Source organism: Corvus kubaryi, unplaced genomic scaffold (assembly GCF_017639235.1).
Source record: "Corvus kubaryi isolate FWS band 111438036 unplaced genomic scaffold, C.kubaryi_AGA036_p1.0 133, whole genome shotgun sequence".
Lineage (NCBI taxonomy): Eukaryota > Metazoa > Chordata > Aves > Passeriformes > Corvidae > Corvus > Corvus kubaryi.
Window position 1 is genome coordinate 9776758 of NW_024580667.1, and position 18872 is coordinate 9795629.

The following is an 18872-nucleotide window of genomic DNA, read 5'->3' on the forward strand; positions in this document are numbered from 1 at the left end:
TCAAAATTGTGCCCAAACTGACCAGATAGGGAGCCTGAACTTGTGACCGCCTAACAGGGAAGGGGAAAGGAGAGAGCGTTAAAAAACCGTCAGAGGTCTTCCGGCCCCGAAGCGGCGTGGAAAGCGCCGGCGGAGAGGAGATGTGTATGGGGAGAAAGAAGGAGGCTGTCAGGGCAGGGAGGGGGCTGCCGGACAGCACCGCAGCGGGCTGCGCGCCTTGCCCTGCCCGGGGGGAAGCTCTTCCGTGCTCCCGCACTCCGCCGGGTCGGGCCCCGCCGTGCCGCCGCCACCGCAGGCGCTGCCCCGGTGCTGTCACAAAGAGCCCCGAGCGCGGACCCGGCATTTCAAACACGGGCGGCGAGCGCGGCGAGCGCGCGGCCCTGCGCAGCTCCGCGCCGGGCGGGCGGGCGGGAGCTGCCCGGGGGAAAACACGGCGCGGATCCCCCGGCGCCGCCCACGCCATCCCGCTCGGGAATCGCCGGGGGCTAGGGAAGGGGCGGGCGGGGAGCGGGCCGCCGTCGGGGCGAGGGGGTGGTGACGGGGCAAGGCGTGCCACGGGGGCTCCGCCGCCGCCCATCCCGGCCGCCCCCGACGGCTCCCCCGAGCGGGTCCCCGGCGGCTGCCTCCCCCACGGAGCGGGGGCGGAGCGCGGCGGGAGGGGTGGGGCGGGGCGGGGGGGGGGGCAGCGCGGTGACTCGGGGCGGGCGCCGATCCGGGGCGGTCCGAGCCGGGCTTTGCCGGGCGCCGTCTGTCGGCGGCCGCCCGGCCTCCGGCGGGAGCCAATCAGGGGGCGGCTGCCCGCACGTGGAGCCGAGGGGACTCAAGAGCGCCGCGGCCGCCGCTCACTCCCCCCGTGACGGGCGTCCCGGCGGCACCGGGCAGCGCCGCGGGGGCGTCCGCGCCGCCGCTCCCGCCCCGGCCCCACGGCTCGGCCCCGCCGCCGCCGTCATGAGCGGCCCCTACCCGGAGGAGAGCTGCGCCGAGCGCCCTGAGTGCAAAAGTAAATCGCCAACTTTGCTGTCGTCCTACTGCATCGACAGCATCCTGGGCCGGCGGAGTCCCTGCAAGGTGCGGCTGCTCGGTACCGCGCCCACCCTGCCCGCCATCGCCGCCCGCCCCGACACCGACAAGGCCGCGCAAGGTAAGCCCCGCCGTCCCATCCCGCTCGTCCCGTCCCGTTTCTCCGGCGTCGGGCAGGGCCGGCTGTGTGTCCCTCGTTCCCTGCACAGCCCGCGGCTCGGCCCCGGCCCCGCTCCCCGTCCGCACCCACGGCCGGGCGCCGCCTCGGAACTGCGGCCGCCGTTATTCCGTTACCGTGCTCGTTAGCGGCTGCTGTGCTGCCAGGAAGCGCGGCCGGAGCCGTGCCCGGAATTCGTCACAATTCTTTCCCTGGGGGTCGGATACCCAGTACCGAGCTCTTTAGGCTGCTCTTACTTTCGATATAGGTGTAATTTTAACGCCAAAATAAACCGGTACGAGATGCGATCTGTACGGGGAAAGCCTCGCCCGTTCGCATTAAACCTGTAACGGGTCTGGGCGAGCGAGCTGGGGCCGCGCCCGGTAGCAGCCAGGGCGGTGATAACGGGGCGCCGGCAGCCGCCGCCCCCAGCCCCAAGTTGGGAGCAGCCCCCTCCGGAGCCGCGGAGAGCCCGGCTGGGCAGCTCTCATGGGCGGCCTCGCTCCCGCGTTTCCCGGCGTACACCGGCGGGCGGGATTCTTGCCTCCAAAACCAAAACCAGACTTGGGGAGGAGGGGAAGACGATAGGAGGGGAGAACAAAACAAAAAAAAAGCCAGCGGAGGAATGCCGGGCGGGCGCAGTGGGACCAGCGCTGCCCCGCCGTGTGGGATGGGGTCCGGCGCTGGCCCCTGTCGGAGAGCTGCCGGCGTAGGCCCGGGTCTACCGGAGCCCCTGCAGCCTGTCCCGGCCCTGAGCGGGGCGCTGGGCCGGGCTCAGCAGCCGGGAGGAGTCTCTTCCCAGGCCGGCAGCAGCGGCGCGGGCAGGGACCAGCCTGAGGGACGAGGCAGGGGGTCTTGTCTCGGTACGTGGTGGAAAATGGTGCACGAAGGAGGGCTGTGGGACTGAGCTCTTGCCCTGGGCTGTATTCGCGCAGATCCTTCTGACCGTGTCTCTCCTTCTCTCTTAATTTCTTTCTTTCCTCCGCACCCTTCTCCCCGCCACGCCTGCCCGCTCCTTCGACTGCTGCGGCCGTCCACGCCACTTTCATGGCTCAGGGTCCCCTAAGGGCAGCCCCCCCTTCGAGCCGGCCGAGCTGCACCTTCCCCCCAAACTGCGCCGGCTCTACGGGCCGGGCGGGGGCCGGCTGCTGCCGCCGCGGGCGGCGGGGCCGCGGGGGGACCGGCCGGAGGGGCGACCGGAGGGGGGCGCGGGCCCCGTGCCCGCTGCCGCCCCGTGGGACACGCTGAAGATCAGCCAGGCGCCCCAGGTCAGCATCAGCCGCAGCAAAAGCTACCGCGAAAACGCGCCCTTCGTGGCGCCGCCGCCCGCCCGGGACGAGCTGGGCAGCCCCGCCGCGCACGTCGAGGAGCGGCCGGGCCCTGCCGCGCCGGCCGCCGAGGAAGAAGAGGAGGAAGAGGACGAAGAGATGCTGGAGGAGGAGGAGGACGAGGAGGAAGAGGAGCTGGAGGACGACGAGGAGGAGGAGCTGCTGGGCGAGGACGGCGGGGGGCTCTTGAAGGATGCCCGCCGGGGCGCCGCCGCGGCCCCCGGGGCGGAGGGCGGGGATCTGTCCCCCAAGGAGGAGCTGCTGCTGCACCCCGAGGACGGCGAGGGCAAGGACGGCGAGGAGAGTGTCTGCCTCTCGGCCGGCAGCGACTCCGAGGAGGGGCTGCTCAAGAGGAAGCAGCGCCGCTACCGTACCACCTTTACTAGCTACCAGCTGGAGGAGCTGGAGAGGGCCTTCCAGAAAACCCACTACCCCGACGTCTTCACCAGGTACGGGCGCCGGGACCCCGGCCGAGCGCGGAGTGAGCGAACCCCGGGGGGATGGGACGGGGCCTCAGTGTGCTGCACCCCCGCCTCCAAACCGCCCCCGGAGGTGAATCCTGCCTCGGGCACCCCCGGGCTGGGAGGAGACGGGGAACAGGGCCGGACTCAGCGGGGACCCAGGGCCGGCAGAGCCCGGGCAGGCCCGCCTGAAGGCCGCCGCTGGGGGCTATTTTTACGAGCTGCCCACCCCTCCTCTCACCGCGGCCGCGCCGGGATCGGTTACACGCTCCTCGTGGGCTGGAGCCGGGCCCGGGGAAGCCCCGGCAGCAGCAGAGATCAAAGCGCCGCTGCCTAAAAATACCGGCCCGGCACGTCGGGGCCTCTCGCTGCCCGGAGTTGCCCCCAGAGAGCCCAGCGGGGCCCGGCCCGGCTCCGTCCGCACTTTCGGGGGCAATTTCTCGTTGAAAATGGGAGCTTGGTGGTGGGTCTGGCCAGCGGCTCCTCTGAGGGAAGTGCAGGCAGGGAGGCAAAGCCGCCAGCCCTCTCCCCGCGCTGACCGAAAATTGCAGCTCCCCCCTCCCGCCTTAAGGCCAGATGGGGGTTGAGTCCCCAAAGTCGCACTTTTCGATCACGAAGACCCTCCCGGTTTCTCGTTTGTTTTGCCCGGGCAGTGCGGGGGCGAGGAGGGCGTTGGAACAGGAGTGTTCACTGGGTTTTTTTTTCCCTGGACCTCGGAGCCGCGCATCGCCCGCAGGGCTCACCTCGGGGCGCCGCCTGGCACCGGCCCCGGGAGCGGCTGCCCGGGCTGTGTATGAGCATACCGCGGTTTTTTCGTTGGTGTTTTTTTACGGCTTTGGGTTTTGCTCCAGGGCTTTTCATGCCCGGAGGGCGCGGGGCTCCGGCCGCGGCAGGGTCCCGGTTATGCTGGGAATGGTCCTCTCTGGGACACGGAGCTGATGAGCGATTGTCCAGTGCCACACTGTTTTCCGATTTGCCCTAATTGTGGCAATGTGAACCTCCGTGTGGAGCTGCCCGGCTGCCGTGCCTACACGGCAGCTGCAGCTGGGACCGGCCGAATTTGGGGAGCGGCGGGGAGGGGATGCCAAATCCCGAGAGTCCCGAGAGGTGCCCAGCTCGGCGGCCCGGAGCCGGGCCGAGGGCAGCGACAGGCGGTGTCCGCCTGCGGCCCGGCCCCGCTCTCCTCGGGCACCGGGATTTCGGGTGCGGGAGACTCGAGGTGCCACGGGCTGACGGCGGCGTCTGTGTCTCCCCCAGGGAGGAGCTGGCCATGAGGCTCGATCTGACAGAAGCCCGAGTGCAGGTGAGTGGCAGCGGCGGGACCGGGACCGGCGCGTCCCTCGGCGGCGCCCGGGGGAAGGGTGGCCCCGCCTGGGCCGAGCCATCGGCTGGCGAATCCCCGTGTGATTAAAACTCAGGGCCCCCACGGGGCTTCGGTTCTTAGAAACCCGCTCGGCCGCAAGTCGGGTATTTGGCTGCCATCAAATCTCCAATCGGGCTTCATAAAAGCCCACTTAGTGCTAGAACAAACAGGGCCATTTGAAGGCGAAATGTTGTTTGATTTCCTCTCCGCCTGCACAAGGAGCTGGCTAATGCTATTTGATTTCCCATTTTTGATAGCAATAAGCCTGCATTGATCTAATAGTGAGTGAGTGCAATGCTATTAAAGGTGTTTGCCGCCCCATACCAGAGTGCATTTCCCAACCCGGGTCTCATAACCAAAGAGACGATAAACATTGGGATGCCCTGATTGCCAACAGAAAACAGATGTCTCTGGGTTTGAAGCTGAGCAAATCACTTTACAGTTAAAATCGGGCGCTGATAAAGCATAATAAATTCCATATGGCTCATTTAATACACAACAGCTTCTTGCATTAGAGGGGCTAATGATGAGATTTGTCCCCTCCTTTCTGTTGACACATTTCTCCATTGTCAAACAGAGATGTGACAGCAAATCAGTATTTTCAGCTCAGGGGAACAAGTCGTGGGAAAGTTAAATAACTTTTTTAAAAGAAAGACACCCCCTTTCTCTCTCCTCTATTCATGGCAGAAGATGTAATTAAGTGAATATGAATTATGAGAGTCCCTTCGTTTACCTTTGGGTGTACTCAGACTTATTAATTCAATAAGGGGGAATTGTAGCGAGGACAGCTTGCTAATTGAGTTTTAGCGGGGAGAGACGCTCCCTCCGTGCCAGGCTGTTGCCTTCCCCACGAACACAATGCCTCTTCCTCGTGGGTATCCAGAGAGGCGTGCGTGGAGATCAATTCCCACTGAACAACTGTACAGAGAGACCCGCAGCGCTGCTGCCTTTCTGCCTTCCCAGAAAGAAGGGTCTCATGCTGAGCTCACAAAGCCGAGCATAACGGGAAAAACTCTGCCCCCACCTCAAAAGATTTACAAACGTCTGCCTCTCTCAAAGTCTCTGTCCTTAGGTGCGTTTGATGGCCCCACACTTGGTTATTAAGGGATTTTTTTTCCTTTGAAATACGGTTTATTTTCCTCTACCTCTCTCCTGCTTAAAGCCGTTTTATCTCACGATTTTTGCTTAATGGGAGGGGTAAAAGAGAGAAAGGATGGCAGTGCCATGGCATCCTAACTAACTTTTATAAAATAGATCTTAAAAGGGCAGCCTTGAAATCTATATTTGCTGCTTTGGTTGCCTCACAAATTATTTCTTCGTTTCAGACGTCAGTGAAATTACGATTTTTTCCCCCCTTTCTTTAAATCTGAAGGGAAAAAAAAAGTCGACGATCCCTAAACGATATAATTTGTAAATATGTCCTTTAACGAAAAAAAAAAAAAAGTCGCGGTGTGGGTGTGAGTACAGAATAATTCACGCATAGTCCCCCTGGGAAATTGTATTGCCGCTGTTCTGGAGCAGCGAAAGCGCTGCGGGAGCCGCCTCCCGCGCCGACAGCTGCCCGCACGGCCGACCTGCCGCAAACGTGTGCGGGGGTGTTGAACTGCTGCGCCCTCCGGGAGCCAGGGCCCGCGACGGGGCCGGGGGTGTCACCGAAAGCCGCGTGTCGGCCCCCGGCGTGGGTCGGCACAACCCGGGCTCAGCGCGGCCCCGACACACGTGGCCACCCTTTTGGGGTGATCCCGCTTCGGGGGCGGCGGAGGAGCGGTCGCCGTCGGGCCGGTGCGGGGCTCCTGCGGGGCTCGCCCCTCCGAGGGCGCGGGCAGGCGTATTAAAACCGGTTTTTCTTTTGGCTTTCAGGTATGGTTCCAGAACCGTAGGGCTAAGTGGCGGAAGAGGGAAAAGGCTGGGGCTCAGACACACCCCCCAGGTTTGCCTTTCCCTGGTCCCCTGTCAGCAACTCACCCCCTCAGTCCATACCTTGATGCTAGTCCTTTCCCTCCTCATCACCCAGCTCTAGACTCCGCCTGGACCGCCGCCGCCGCCGCGGCCGCCGCCTTCCCCAGCCTGCCGCCGCCGCCCCCCGGCTCCGCGGCGCTGCCCCCCGGCGGGACCCCGCTCGGCCTCGGCACCTTCCTAGGCGCGGCCGTGTTCCGCCACCCCGCCTTCATCAGCCCCGCCTTCGGCAGGTACCGCCCGCCCACGCGCGACCGGCACCGGGGGAGGGCGGCCTGGGGCGGAGGGCGCCGGGAATCGCTTGTGGGGCCGCGCGCGCGGAGGGATCGCGGCCCCACGCGGGACCCCCGCGCGCGGCCGCCCCGGCGTTCAAACTTGGAGCGCCTCGCAGCCCGCGCCGATTGGGCGCCGCGAGGGTCACGTGCTGGAGTCGAGGCCGCTGATTGGGCGGGAGCAGCCCCCACGCCCGCCCCCCGCGCGGCCGCCGGTTCCCCGTGGGGGCGGCCGGGCCGCGGCGGTCGCGGGAGCCCGGACTGGGCAGGGTCCCCGATGCACAGGCCCGCGGAAAGCGGTGCTCCCACGCAGAAACTAAACGCTCGCGTGGGCTGCCCTGTGTGCACGCGTGGCCTCTGCTTTGCTCGGGGCGGGGGTTGCTGGTATTTGGCCATTCGTCGTGAACAGAAGCCGTGAGCCACTCCGGCCGCGTGGAGTCCGTCATGGACAGTTTTTTTTAGCCTCGAGCACGAGTGGGGCTGAGCAGCTTCCACAGGTTCGTGTCGGGACGAGCTCCCGCGGGAGCCGTGCTCCGTCCTCACGCTTCTCCAGGCGGAGAGTCCGCGGGCGAAGTGCGGGAAGCGCCGGGCGGCTCCGGCAGCGCTGCTCGCGGAGCCGGGGCAGGCGGAGGATGGACAGGTCCGGGGAACGGGGGGAGCGAGCGCTGCCTGCCCACGACCGGGGGGCTCCCCCCGCGCATCCCCCTCCCCGCCGCCTGCACTATGGCAAGTCGGGGAGGACCAGGCTCAGCGATTTTTCCTCCCTTTTATTTTTCCCCCCTTTTATTTTTCCCCCCTAAAAAACATCTTCTGCGGGTCCGGCGTCGGGTATTTCCAGCCCCTCGCGTCCGCGCTTGGAGGGAAGGAGGCGACCGGGGCCGTGGGTAGCCGGCGGTCCCCGGCGCGCCGGTGACGGCCGTCTCTGCTTCCCTTGCAGGCTCTTTTCCACCATGTCCCCTCTGGGCAGCGCCTCCAGCGCCGCGGCCCTGCTGCGGCAGCCGGCGCCGGCCGCCGAGGGCGCGGTGGGCTCGGCGGGGCTGGGGGACCCTGCCAGCGCCGCCGCCGACCGGCGGGCATCCAGCATCGCCGCCCTGCGGCTGAAGGCCAAGGAACACGCCGCCCAGCTCACCCAGCTCAACATCCTCCCGGGGAACAGCACGGGGAAAGAGGTGTGCTAAGGCACGGCTGCCGTCCGCGGGGTGCGGGTTAGGTTTTTTTAGGGGGGAGAGAAAAAAGAGAGAGGGAGAAAAGAGGGGAGAAAATACGCGAATTAATAAAGGTCACCTCAGACAGCATGAATCAAGACCAAACGGGGGGAAAAATAATAATGATTTTAAAAAGAAAGAGGACCAGCAGCTGAGACTGTAGTAGGTTCTCAAGTTAGGAACGTGGAGAAAGAGAGTGCCTCTCGCATCAGCCCTCACACGAGTGAAACGACACTTAAAACCTCCTGAATAAGTAACTCCTTGGCTGGTACATTTCTGAGATGTACAACGTGTCCATTTCCTCCGTGAACATTACGGGGGAGGGGGCAAGAAAAGTGGCGGGGGAAAAAAAAAAAAAGAGAAAAGAAAAAAAAAGCCCTAATAAAAGTTACTATATATTAGCGTTTCGTACACTAAGTATTTTTCCTTCTGTTTATCTGGCAAGAAAAAAAAAAAAAAAAGAAAGAAATAGAATTGTAATTAAGAAAGAGAAAAAAAAACAATAGAGAAGCTAAGAGAGGGGGAAAGCTACCCACATCTTCTTAAAATAACATCCTAGGATGTTAAGTTGGTCTGTTAGAAGCGCTGGAGAACTATTTTACATGTTGCAATGAGCTGCATATGCTAACCAAGGATGCTGCCAGTGCAGACTGAAAGTAAATTTGATGCTGTAAGATAACCAGTGCACTTAGGGGAAAGGATATATCTTTTTTCTTGTTATATTCTTTATCACTACACCAACCAAGGTTTTTATATCAAACCAAAGGGAAATACACTGCTAGAATATGGACTGTTTAAGTCACTAAACTGTGATTATTGATTCTGTACATACCATTGTTATAAAAAAGAACAGAGCTTTGTATATTTGAAATGTTATAAAACAATTGCACTCAGTGTAGTGTTGTAAAAGTTTGTCATTCTGTAGATTCTTACTGTGTTGTAGATATAATAGGGTTCCTAGACAAATATTTATGTACAAACTCTTTATTTAACTTATTAACTGTAGAGGTTTCTGAAACCCTCAAGAGGCGATGGTACAGTACTTTTTCGTGTAATGTCGTTATTGTTAACACTTTTCCTTGCTATCCGGTGGAGAAGTGCCACGTTCAGAAAATAAACAAAAATATATGTTTAACAAAAAAAAAAAAAAAAAGGAAAAAAAAAAAGGAACAAAAGAAAAAGCAAAAAGCCCAGTCCTTGCGGGGGCTGCGGGGCCACCTGTGCCGCGCTGCGGGCGCCCGGGGCCGGGGGCGGCCGGGGCTGAGCCCCGCCAACCTCAGCGCCGGGGACCGCGCCCGCGGGGGCTGGGTGGGCGCGGGTCGCTCGGCTGGGGCGGCGGCCAGAGCTCGGGCGGGGGGAAGCGAGGTGCCGGCAGCCCCGTTTGCGAGGGGATTTGCGGATCGCGAGGTCGGGTGGGGCACCTGCGGCCGTACCTGCCCGCTCTCTGTCGTGGGCACCGTGGCGTGTTCCCCCTGCTCCCCACCGCGGGGTGCTCTGGGGTCGTCTCTTGGTGCCAGCTCCCACACCGCGGGAAGCCGCCCCACGCTCCCCCGGCACTCGCCGGGCGGGGACGGGGCAGCCCCAAACTCCGCCGCTGCCGAAAGTCGGGGGCGGGGGAGAAAAACAGGAATTTTGGGGAACGCTTGACGGCCCCCGCACCTTTGGGGTCACAAAAGTTTCTCTGCGCCTGCCCCTTCGTTCTCCTCGAGGTGAACTTCCGTTTTTTCCCTGTTCCTTTAACACCCCCCGGGTGGTTTTTTCCTCGTCTTTTTTCTTTTTATTTTTCTTTTTTTCTTTTTTCTTCCTTTTTTATTTACTTGTTTTTTGGACGCAGACTTTCCGTCTGCCTCTTCCACGGAGCAGGGACCGAAATGCGGGAAGCCCCCCGGCCGCACTCCCCGCGGCCCTTCCCCGGCCGTGATGACTCCTGGTCTCCCCCGACCAAGCCCCGGACCCGACGGCAGCGGCCGTGGGGCCGGACGGGCCGTCGGAGCGCTGGTGTGTGGGGGACTTTTTTGGGGTGATTTGGTCTAATCTCGGCAGCGCTCCACAAAGGCGGGCAGGGGCCAGAGAAGAGCCCATGGGCACACCGAGGGGGCCCAACCCGGCCCGGCAGGCTGCTCCGCGGGCCGACCCCGGCTCCGGGAGCCACCGGCCGGGAAGCGCCGCTGGAGCGAGCATCGCGCGTGGGAGCCCGCTGCGACCCTTCCCCGCAGCTCCCCCCTCCGCCCACGGCATTTCACATCCCACACCCACAACCCCGCCCGCCCCCAGCCGTATTTTTGAGTTCTAAAAACCCACCATAGGCGCGAAAAAAAATTTATCGGAAAAATAAGGCTTGTTCCCTGGACGTTATTAACAGTGCAGCCTGAAATATACATTTTTGCCTTAAAGAAAAGGGAATCATTATCAAGCCATTAGGCATTAAGAAATGTCATTCAGTCATTTTTATTCATTCTGCTGAAATCTTCGTAAAAGCCCGAATCATACTTCTGCAAGCAGCAATTTTGTTAATCCAGGGGGTTATTACTCTGGTCCCTTATTAGGATCTATACTGCTGCCAAGCAATCCTATAACCTTCTCAAAAGAAGTTTACCTCCGTGTTATAAAACCAGTAGTGGTATTTATACTGTGCAATAATTAGTGTATTACCTGAATCCACTAACAGGTTCATTTTATCTCCGCACAAAACCCCTAGTCTGCTTATAGAAAGCTTGTGCCTCCTTTGGTGCTGTTAAAGTGGTGAAAGAGTGAATGAAGGCTGGTAGCACTTTCTCCTTTCGCCGTGCCTTAATTCCCATCTCTTTTTGCTCTCATCCAATTAGTGCAGTGTATTAAGCGGTTTATCATCTCATAGTCAGCTATTGAGAGAAACAAGGCGAACACTTTGCAATAGAGCCTGCTCTCCTTTGACACCCTCAGGTACTTACATATTCCACTGTGCTATGAATAATAGAGGAAGAATAGAGCGCTAATTCCCTCATCAAAGAATGCCTTGTCTGCTGCTTTGCTCAACAACACCATTCTGATCAAAAGAAAAGCAATAAAGCTTAGCATAACAAAACGAAACCTACTTATTAGCTTAGTGGTTAAATTAATGCAGAGCCGCTGCTATTCAAAACCAAGGTTTGAAAACAGCCTCCAACAACCTGATAATGCTGCCTTCGGGATGAAGGAATTTTAATCTGAAATTTGAAGCTGGCACAGATGAGTTAATCTATTAAACTGCTATAAGGAGGGTGCGGGAGAACTATTCAATTAAGGCACATTTAAGGTGCTCTGCAGAAGACGGGGATGGATTCGAAGGGGAAGATGTGCTCCGCTTCGGCCTTAGAAAACTGCCTTTGGCGGCGAAAAGAGGGATTTTGGCACAGCAGTAACCGTGTTTGTGGATGGGAATTGTTTTTCATATCGCATATGTCATCAGCGAAACCTGGCCACCGGTTCCACATATCAACACTCCTCTTCCCCAACTGCAAATAAATACAAATAAACACAAACCTTAATTTTAACAGCACGGGGTGGGGGAGGGGGATACGAGGAGGGAAAGGAAGGGAAGGCGATTCAGGCCAGACCAGCCTCAGAACGCAAACCTCCAAACTTCAGTGTTTCCCAAATTATTTACAGCGCAGCATTTACCAGCTCCATTTAATATTAAATGCTATAAAGATGATTTTGCGTTTCCCAGCCTTTCTGCGGGGCCAAGACGAGGCACGATGCCCAGAGCTGATTAGAGAGGGAGAGGGGAGGGGAAAAAAAAATCCGGTTTACTCCTTGCCAAGACTTCAGCTCTGATCTGACCAGCTTTGCTGAGAGGAATCAAAAAAAGCCTCCATTCGGGGTAAAAGCCCTCATTTCCCATCCCCTACCACCCTGGACTGTGGCTGGCCAGGGTGGTGGGGGCTCTGTGGATCTGCCACTCACAGCTCCTCCACCTCGGTGTGTGGGGGAACAGCCCCTCGCAGGGCCACTCTGTGCTGCTGCACCCTACACAGTCATTCCACAACACTCTCATTTAATCTAAACATCCCTAAACTTGCAAATTAACAGGCTCTTCAGCTGTAATTATACAGATACATACAAGTGCCACAGGGTCAGGTTATGCCATATCTATCCATTTTATTTGTATACCTAATGTTTGGAGGAGAAGGTCACACTTTTTCACTTTCCTAAGGCATTCTACCCAGTTAATATCAGTAATATCTTCATAATCCTAATTGGGCCACACACAAAAAAATCTAAAAATCCCTGTGTGAATTTACAAGAAACCAGGATCTCTTGAAGTTCTGTAACTTCAGTATGTCATCTTGGCAGCAACATCTTCTTTCCAAGAGGAGACTCCAAATAAAGTCTGTTTTACAGTATTAACCCAACTAAACACATTGGGAAGGATTGATAGCTCACCAGGGTGGGACAACACCTGCATGATACCAGAGACTGAGTAGGTTCCATTTCTCACTGCAGTGATTCCATGTGAGTAGAAATGAAAGGATTTAGCTCCAAAAGTTGCTAGGAAGATGACTGTGTATCAGGCATATTCAAAGAGACACTACCCATACTGACAGACAGCCTCTTCCAAATGCCACTTTAGGGACAAATGAGTATCCTAAAATACTCTTAACACAAACAGACACGTTTCCTTACAGTGCCCAACATGTTCATGCTGATGCTCTTACTTTTTCTTCAAGCTCCCTTTGTTAATGGTTGCTCATCTTAAAAACAGACACACAAGCAATTCTGTAAGACCAGGAAAAGTCCACAGTAATATGACCTAGCATGGACTATTTTCAACCATCAGATCATAGAATCAAATTCTCTTTTACTAGAAAACTTTATTTTTTTCCTTCAAGTGTGAAAAAAACTTTACATTTTACACTGTTTAAAAGCAAATTTTTATAACCATACATTAATATATCACATTGCAAACTTAACGGTGAACATGAGTAAAACAATATTTTGTGTACAAAAGCATGTACCCAAATTTCTTCTCTTGTCATATCTGCTTGTCGTTTTATCAGAAGTAAATGAAAAATACAATTTGTTTGTAAAAACTAAAACCTCCAACACAGTAATTATTACAGAACAGTAACTATGATTTGCTGCTTTCCATTCCCGTTATTGGTTACAATGTCATCCCAAAAATATTTCTCCCTATCGATTGCTTACTTTCAAATAATTTTCATGGAAAGAAATGAAACAGATTTGTATCCTCTGTGTGAAAAGGGTTTTGTTCATGTGCATTGTCTTTACATCCACACAGAAATTTTCAACGTGGCAAAATACTATGCTTAAAGATGCTTGGAAAGACTCCTAATAAAAAGATAGTCCCTATTTTTAGCACCTCCAGGTTTCAGTCTCTAATGAATTTCAAAGTAAAGCATCCCTACCTCTGTTCAGAAGGTAATAGGACATTTAAATGCATTTAGGTTTAGTATTGTTTTTAATTGGTATGTTTATGATCAGGAAGAAGATAAACTGTGAAAAGGCAAAACATTAGTGCTCCTACTGAGACCTCTACTAACCTCGCTTCCTGAGAGCACCTCTAGTAAATACCCTGGAGCAAAGTCTAGGATCACTTACATTCCAGCAACTCTCACTGGGAATTATCCAATTAAAGCAGCAATTCCCCCACCCCTTTTTCCCTCATAGGTCTAAATACACAACAAAATATATTGCAAAAATCAACTACTCCGTATTTTAATAACCCTGGTTTCTCAATGAAGAAAAGAAAGGAGGATAAAAACACCTTGAATACTTCATGTCCACGAGAATCATACATCCTGTTTTATCTCCCATTTTTCCTCCTCCAAAGAGACAAGATTATTAAAACATCATTGTACATACTGAAATAGAGTATTGCTGAAGAGATCATTACTGATAAACAAGGGACTAGGCTCCCTCCATTTTTAATCAATCACTGTCTTTCATTATTGGACTCTCCCACAGATCTTCCTATACTGATGGTGAAGAGTTTGCCAAGGTTCACTTCTGAGTAGCTACTCATGGACAGGCATTTGTCTACGGTGCTCTTCAGTCTTTTGTAGGCCTCAGAGACTTCTGGCCTGAGTGGCTTCTTCTTCAAATACTCTAGAAGAACAAAGGGGAAAAACCAAAAAACAGAGAGGGATTAAATGACCACAAAAAGACAGGATTTTTGCATTCATTAGGCTGTGAATCATGATATTTCAAAATGAGGTGAATGTCATAGTTAGCAAAAAACAAATTTGTGGCAAGCTCTCCCAAGTTCTGCTGCATTCCCTGCTTTTCCTGCACGAGCTGGTGAGGGGCCATGGTGAGCCTTGGCCATGGAGCCAAGGCTGAAGCTCCCTCAGCCCCACCAGTGTGGGTGCAGGGGCAAAACTGGCAAGAACCACCCCTGGTGCAATTTTGTCATCTAACTGGGTGAAATGGGGGTTCACTGAGTCACAGCAGAGAAAGTGAGCAATAGCTGGGCTGGCTCTGAAAGGATCTCATTTAAAATGGGCAGGTGCCTTAACTTAGAGTGAGAACTATCCAGAGTCCCCAGGGGTTGGAAGCAGGGAGAGATTCTGCCCCACAGTGGCTTCAGCAGTGAAGGAGACCACAATTCACATTCGCTACATGTCCCTTGTCCCTGCTGTTAATACTGACACTGGTGCAATCTGGGACAGACTTATCACCAGCCTTGTGTGCTCTCACGTGCACCTTATCTGCAGGATGGGAATCGCGATTCTCAGCATTAGAAGGAAAAGGGAAGTAGCACAAACAAGGGGAATTCCCTGCTACTTTACCCTAAAATGGAGAGAAGATGCCTGGTCTCTCAACCAGGAGATGGCAGGTTCACCGGACACATGAATGAACAGGCTCCCAAATGCTTGATCAAGAGATGTCTGGAGGACAAGACATTTACTCACCTGTACCTTTATGTGTCTGCAAGGTCATGTGCATGTGCATGAGTCTGCACATATTTCAGCAGCAAAGACCAAACTGTTTTATTTCTGCTGTGGTTTTTTTTTTTTTGGTTAAGTTTTATGCCATTATAAAAAAAAAAATCCCAAGGGATTTTGTTTGGGTGATTGTCCAGCTTTTCCTTTACAAAAGCTGTGGACAAAGAATAACAGAGCAAAATATTCCACTATTCTATTATACAGCAATGCCAAGTGGATGCAGATCTGGTACAGTTGTGGTCCTACTTTCCAACCAACTCCACATTCTATGAACACCAGATCCTACCCAGAAGCCTGTTCCTGCAGTTACACCTTGGAACACTGGATAGCACAAACATTGCAAAACAAGGTGTCCTCCCAGGCAGCTTCCCCACTTTTAAACTGGAGGGACTCCAGTAGAACTAGGAGAGCCCAGAGCAGGTACTTACAGGTCAAGATCTCAAGCCATTGAGGAGCAGGGTAAAGCCTGTGTCTTGTGAGCAACCAACACCATCATTCTATTCTCAATAGCTTTGCCTGAAAGCTGTTGCCTCATTTCTCCCTGACACCTTCTTGGCCCTCCTTGTCTTGGAACACTTAACAGCGTTCCATCCCCTCTCAAACAGCTTTTACTATGCAGCACAAGTTAAGATGAAAAAACAGTTGTCTCTAAAAACAACCAAGTTTATTTAAGAAAAGGTTTTGGGGGAGAGGGACACACTGGGTTTTTTGAGTCTCTCCATGTAAGGGATGAAATGACTCATTTTTGTGACTACTCACCTCTGTGATGTGACTGAGATGAAGGTGTCCCATCAAACACAGCTTCATCGCAGCAGCCAAGTCAAGGACTGCTACATGAGGAGATGGCAGGGATGGGAGGCACAGTGCCAGAAAAAGCTATTACAATTTTGAGGTTTGTGAATTTCTCCTCCCTGAGGATTTACAAATATTTCTGCAGAGCCTCAGATGTTTTAGTATTAGCTCAGCAGATTGTCGCTGCATACAATACAAACAGCAATGTCTTACTGAGCAATTGCCACCTGCTTAGGTTTTCCATGTTATTCACGAAGTTCCACTGAACTCAACTGCTTTGCATGTAGCTATCAACTCTTTAAAAATTAAACTAAAATTAAAATTAATGATGCCAGACTGAGTAACTGAATACACTGATTAAAAGCACTTTGATAAGCATCTTTCATGCATCATTGTGAAAAAGTTATGTATTGTGCTGTCATACTCAGTTTTGTGTCTGGGCAGTAAGCAAACAGAAGAAGATGCCTCGTTGAAGGTACCACATTTTTACTGTTATTCAGACAGTAATGACTTAAAGTCTATTAGCAGAATTGAATTTTCCTTAAACTACACCTCAAATACAATAAAAAAGTTGCTTATGTGAATCTGTTCATTAACAGGCTGAAGTCACTATGGCATAAACACATTTAACGATCCTGAAAATATTTAACTATAGGGTTAAATTAAACAAAACTTGAAAATTGTCTTAACCACATCCATAAAAACACCAATCCCACTTTGCCACAAATTGAACTCTAACTTGTTTATGTATTTGTAAGATTAATGATACAGTAAGTGGGTTCACATGCAACTGCTCATGTTAACCAAACCATGCTCTTTACACCAAGGAACTGTGGAAAATACCATCCTTGTACCTCCAAACTAGGCCAAAATAGTTTAAAGCTTCCTGGAGCTCAGGAGGGACCAAGGTAAAATACATCAATGCAAACAGCTGGAACATGTGAACAGCGCAGGAAGGCACATTAATCATTAGAACATCAAGGCAAACAGCAAACCAGGGCTGAAAGTAGAGAACATACATACAGGCCCATGTACAGCTCCAATTCAGGCTTCAGGGCTTCAGCCATCCCACTAACAAAGCTCCCAGCTCCCCCCAACATTAAATCTAAACTCAAATTATACGCAATAACCTTTCTGACAGTATGCTTCAAACATTTCTTAGATGCAATTACCCTCGTAGAGGCAGGCAGGAAAGGGTGCACTGAAAAAAAAGGAGTAATATGAGGGGCCTCGTTGAAGTAATGAGGCCAATTTTAAGTTTCAATTATAAGAGAATGGGAGCCGGGAGCTCCGGGAGGAGAGGCAGGCAGGGCTGTGTCTGCAGCACCATGCATTTGAATGACACAAGTGCATCTGATGACTGGGGAGAAGAGATTTAAAGAACTGTAGTAATACAGAGCAGGGGAAGATGAGAGAGGACACAGCTCCTGATGTGTTTACCTCCTTTGCTGATGGGATATTGACTTTTCCCACCAGGTTGGTTAGAAAGGGGACTATTTACGCTGCCACACAGCAGAGTAAGAATGACAACCAGCATCACTCTGTGCTCCTCTGAGTAAAAGACAACTGTGACCGTCGTGTATCACACAGCCAGTCGATACCTTTGAGTTACCACACCATCCAACTTAGAGATGCATATAAGAGCTCCTACTTTCTTCCTAAATGAGAATTTAATCAATAACACACCTAAGGCCTTCTGAAAACTAAGTTATACAAACTGACTGAAATTGCCTTTCAGTACTCAGTCATGTTCTGAAGTAGTTCTATATCCATTATCACCCCATCATTGTTTTAGTAACATCCAAGTTCAGCGGCAATCAGTAATCTTTTAAGATGACCACTGCTGCAGAAGGTATACATGGCTATACATAATGAGATATATTTATACACATGCAGAACATACAAAAGACACTATCAGTACAAATATAAAAATTAAAAATACAGTTATTTTAATAGAAATAAAGAATATGTGCTTCTGACTGTATGCAATTAAAATTCAGGTACTGTATTTTCTACAGTTAGTAAATCACTGAGTCTGGTAAATATTACAGAATCATACCACCAAGCACGCAGGTAATCCCTCCTTCCACCTCTCAATGTAACTGCCCTCTCCTTCCCTTCACAAAGCACAGTCTGAACTTCTGGATGTTCCTGTCAAATTTAGCACCCCATCCAAGTCCTTGTTTAGCTACCTAGGTACATTTTTATATTATTAAGGTAAAAAAAAAAAAATTAAATTTCAAAGGTTCCTGAAATCCATTTACCCAGTGCTGTTGTATAGATGTGGGAAGCAAGGATGGAGATATTTGGAGGTTATCTATACCTGACTGCATGTTTTCCATTCATTGCAATTTCTCTTAATTTCTACTAAAATGACACCAAGTAACCTGATAGCCAGGAGGAAGAACTTTAATTCTTGGACTCCTTAAGATGTGGCTCTGTAAAAGTCTTCTGTTTTTTTCCTTCTGACTGGACAACCAAACTGTGTCATACTATTAAACTCTCTCTCCCTGATTATTCTGTTGATAACCTCCTCTTCAGAGTGAGAAGTAAAAAATATATCACATTCCTTTGTTATGTGTATGTATCTGCACCAGATATGTGAGAAACAACGTAGGTGCCTATGAGCATAGTGCCAAAACGTTGGTTTGTCTGGGAATGCACAAAACCCCCTGCAGAGTATCATCTGCATAAAGCATCATGTCTCTATCACTCTTTTATTTAAGGAGTTAAAGAACATACTAAATTAGCTCCTGAATTTTTTACATCGCCTACTGGTTATTGTATTTTAATTACAGCAAGCTTAGACACACAGGCAGCAGTCTCTGTTCCAAATATCTGTGTTTCATTTATTTCTGTGCAAAGGTAGCAAACAACAGTCAGTCATAATTGATTCTGTCAGATGTTTTACAGTCAGTCATAATTGTCTCTGTCTAGAGGTGTGTCAATTTACTGCAAGTTAAATAAATATTCTGTCTATTATATCAGGTTATGTAAGCCATTTTTTTTTAATTGCATGGGTTCCCCTTGCATAATCCACAGCACCCCTATTTATACTGTTAACCTTAACTTTGTCATCTATGGAATGTCAATGAAAAAAGTCAACAGCAATTTAATGAACAGACGTGGAAGCCTCTAACACAGTTACTTTTTTATTTCTAATTAAATACAATCAAATTAGGCTATAAAGCCATTAAACTATTCTGTCACGACACTGCTGTTCTCAAATATCTATCAGCAATGCCAGTTCATTGGTCTAAAGAAGGAAATTTACTAACCCAAGTCTTAAGTGAGTCTTAAATAAGTCTTCAGTCTTTTGCTGCAGAAAATAAACCTCACAACCCATACCAACTTCTAAACCACACAGTCCTACAGAATCAGAGAGGCTGTTG

General features: G+C 52.3%; 2 protein-coding genes across 7 annotated transcripts in view; one reads left to right on the forward strand and one right to left on the reverse strand.

Moving 5' to 3' along the window:
* The first annotated feature begins 860 nt into the window (after nucleotides 1-860).
* Nucleotides 861-8804, forward strand: ARX (aristaless related homeobox). 2 transcript variants are annotated; one of them, XM_042035829.1, is made up of 6 exons: nucleotides 861-1141; nucleotides 2234-2954; nucleotides 4224-4269; nucleotides 6190-6259; nucleotides 6344-6518; nucleotides 7495-8804. In XM_042035829.1, exons 1-6 carry the CDS (start codon nucleotides 949-951, stop codon nucleotides 7733-7735), a joined length of 1446 nt encoding a protein of 481 aa, XP_041891763.1. In that variant the 5' UTR covers nucleotides 861-948; the 3' UTR covers nucleotides 7736-8804. The 2 variants fall into 2 exon arrangements, with proteins under 2 accessions (XP_041891763.1, XP_041891756.1); XM_042035822.1 differs by having other exon boundaries at nucleotides 6190-6518.
* Nucleotides 8805-11814: 3010 nt separating this feature from the next.
* Nucleotides 11815-18872, reverse strand: part of POLA1 (DNA polymerase alpha 1, catalytic subunit) — a 188086-nt gene continuing 181028 nt past the window's right edge. For 3 of the 5 annotated variants that reach the window (XM_042035842.1, XM_042035871.1, XM_042035861.1), the window contains exon 37: nucleotides 11815-13849. In XM_042035842.1, coding sequence (XP_041891776.1) covers nucleotides 13677-13849 — 173 coding nt within the window. In that variant the 3' untranslated portion in view covers nucleotides 11815-13676. The remainder of the gene's footprint in view (nucleotides 13850-18872) is intronic. The other 2 variants (XM_042035852.1, XM_042035881.1) reach the window with 1 other exon arrangement.

Coding starts and splice junctions, on each gene's coding strand:
- ARX (XM_042035822.1), top strand. CDS start 949: ATGAGCGGCCCCTACCCGGAGGAGAGCTGCGCCGAGCGCCCTGAGTGC. Junction 1,142..2,233: donor CACCGACAAGGCCGCGCAAG/GTAAGCCCCGCC, acceptor TTCATGGCTCAG/GGTCCCCTAAGGGCAGCCCC. Junction 6,519..7,494: donor ATCAGCCCCGCCTTCGGCAG/GTACCGCCCGCC, acceptor CTTCCCTTGCAG/GCTCTTTTCCACCATGTCCC.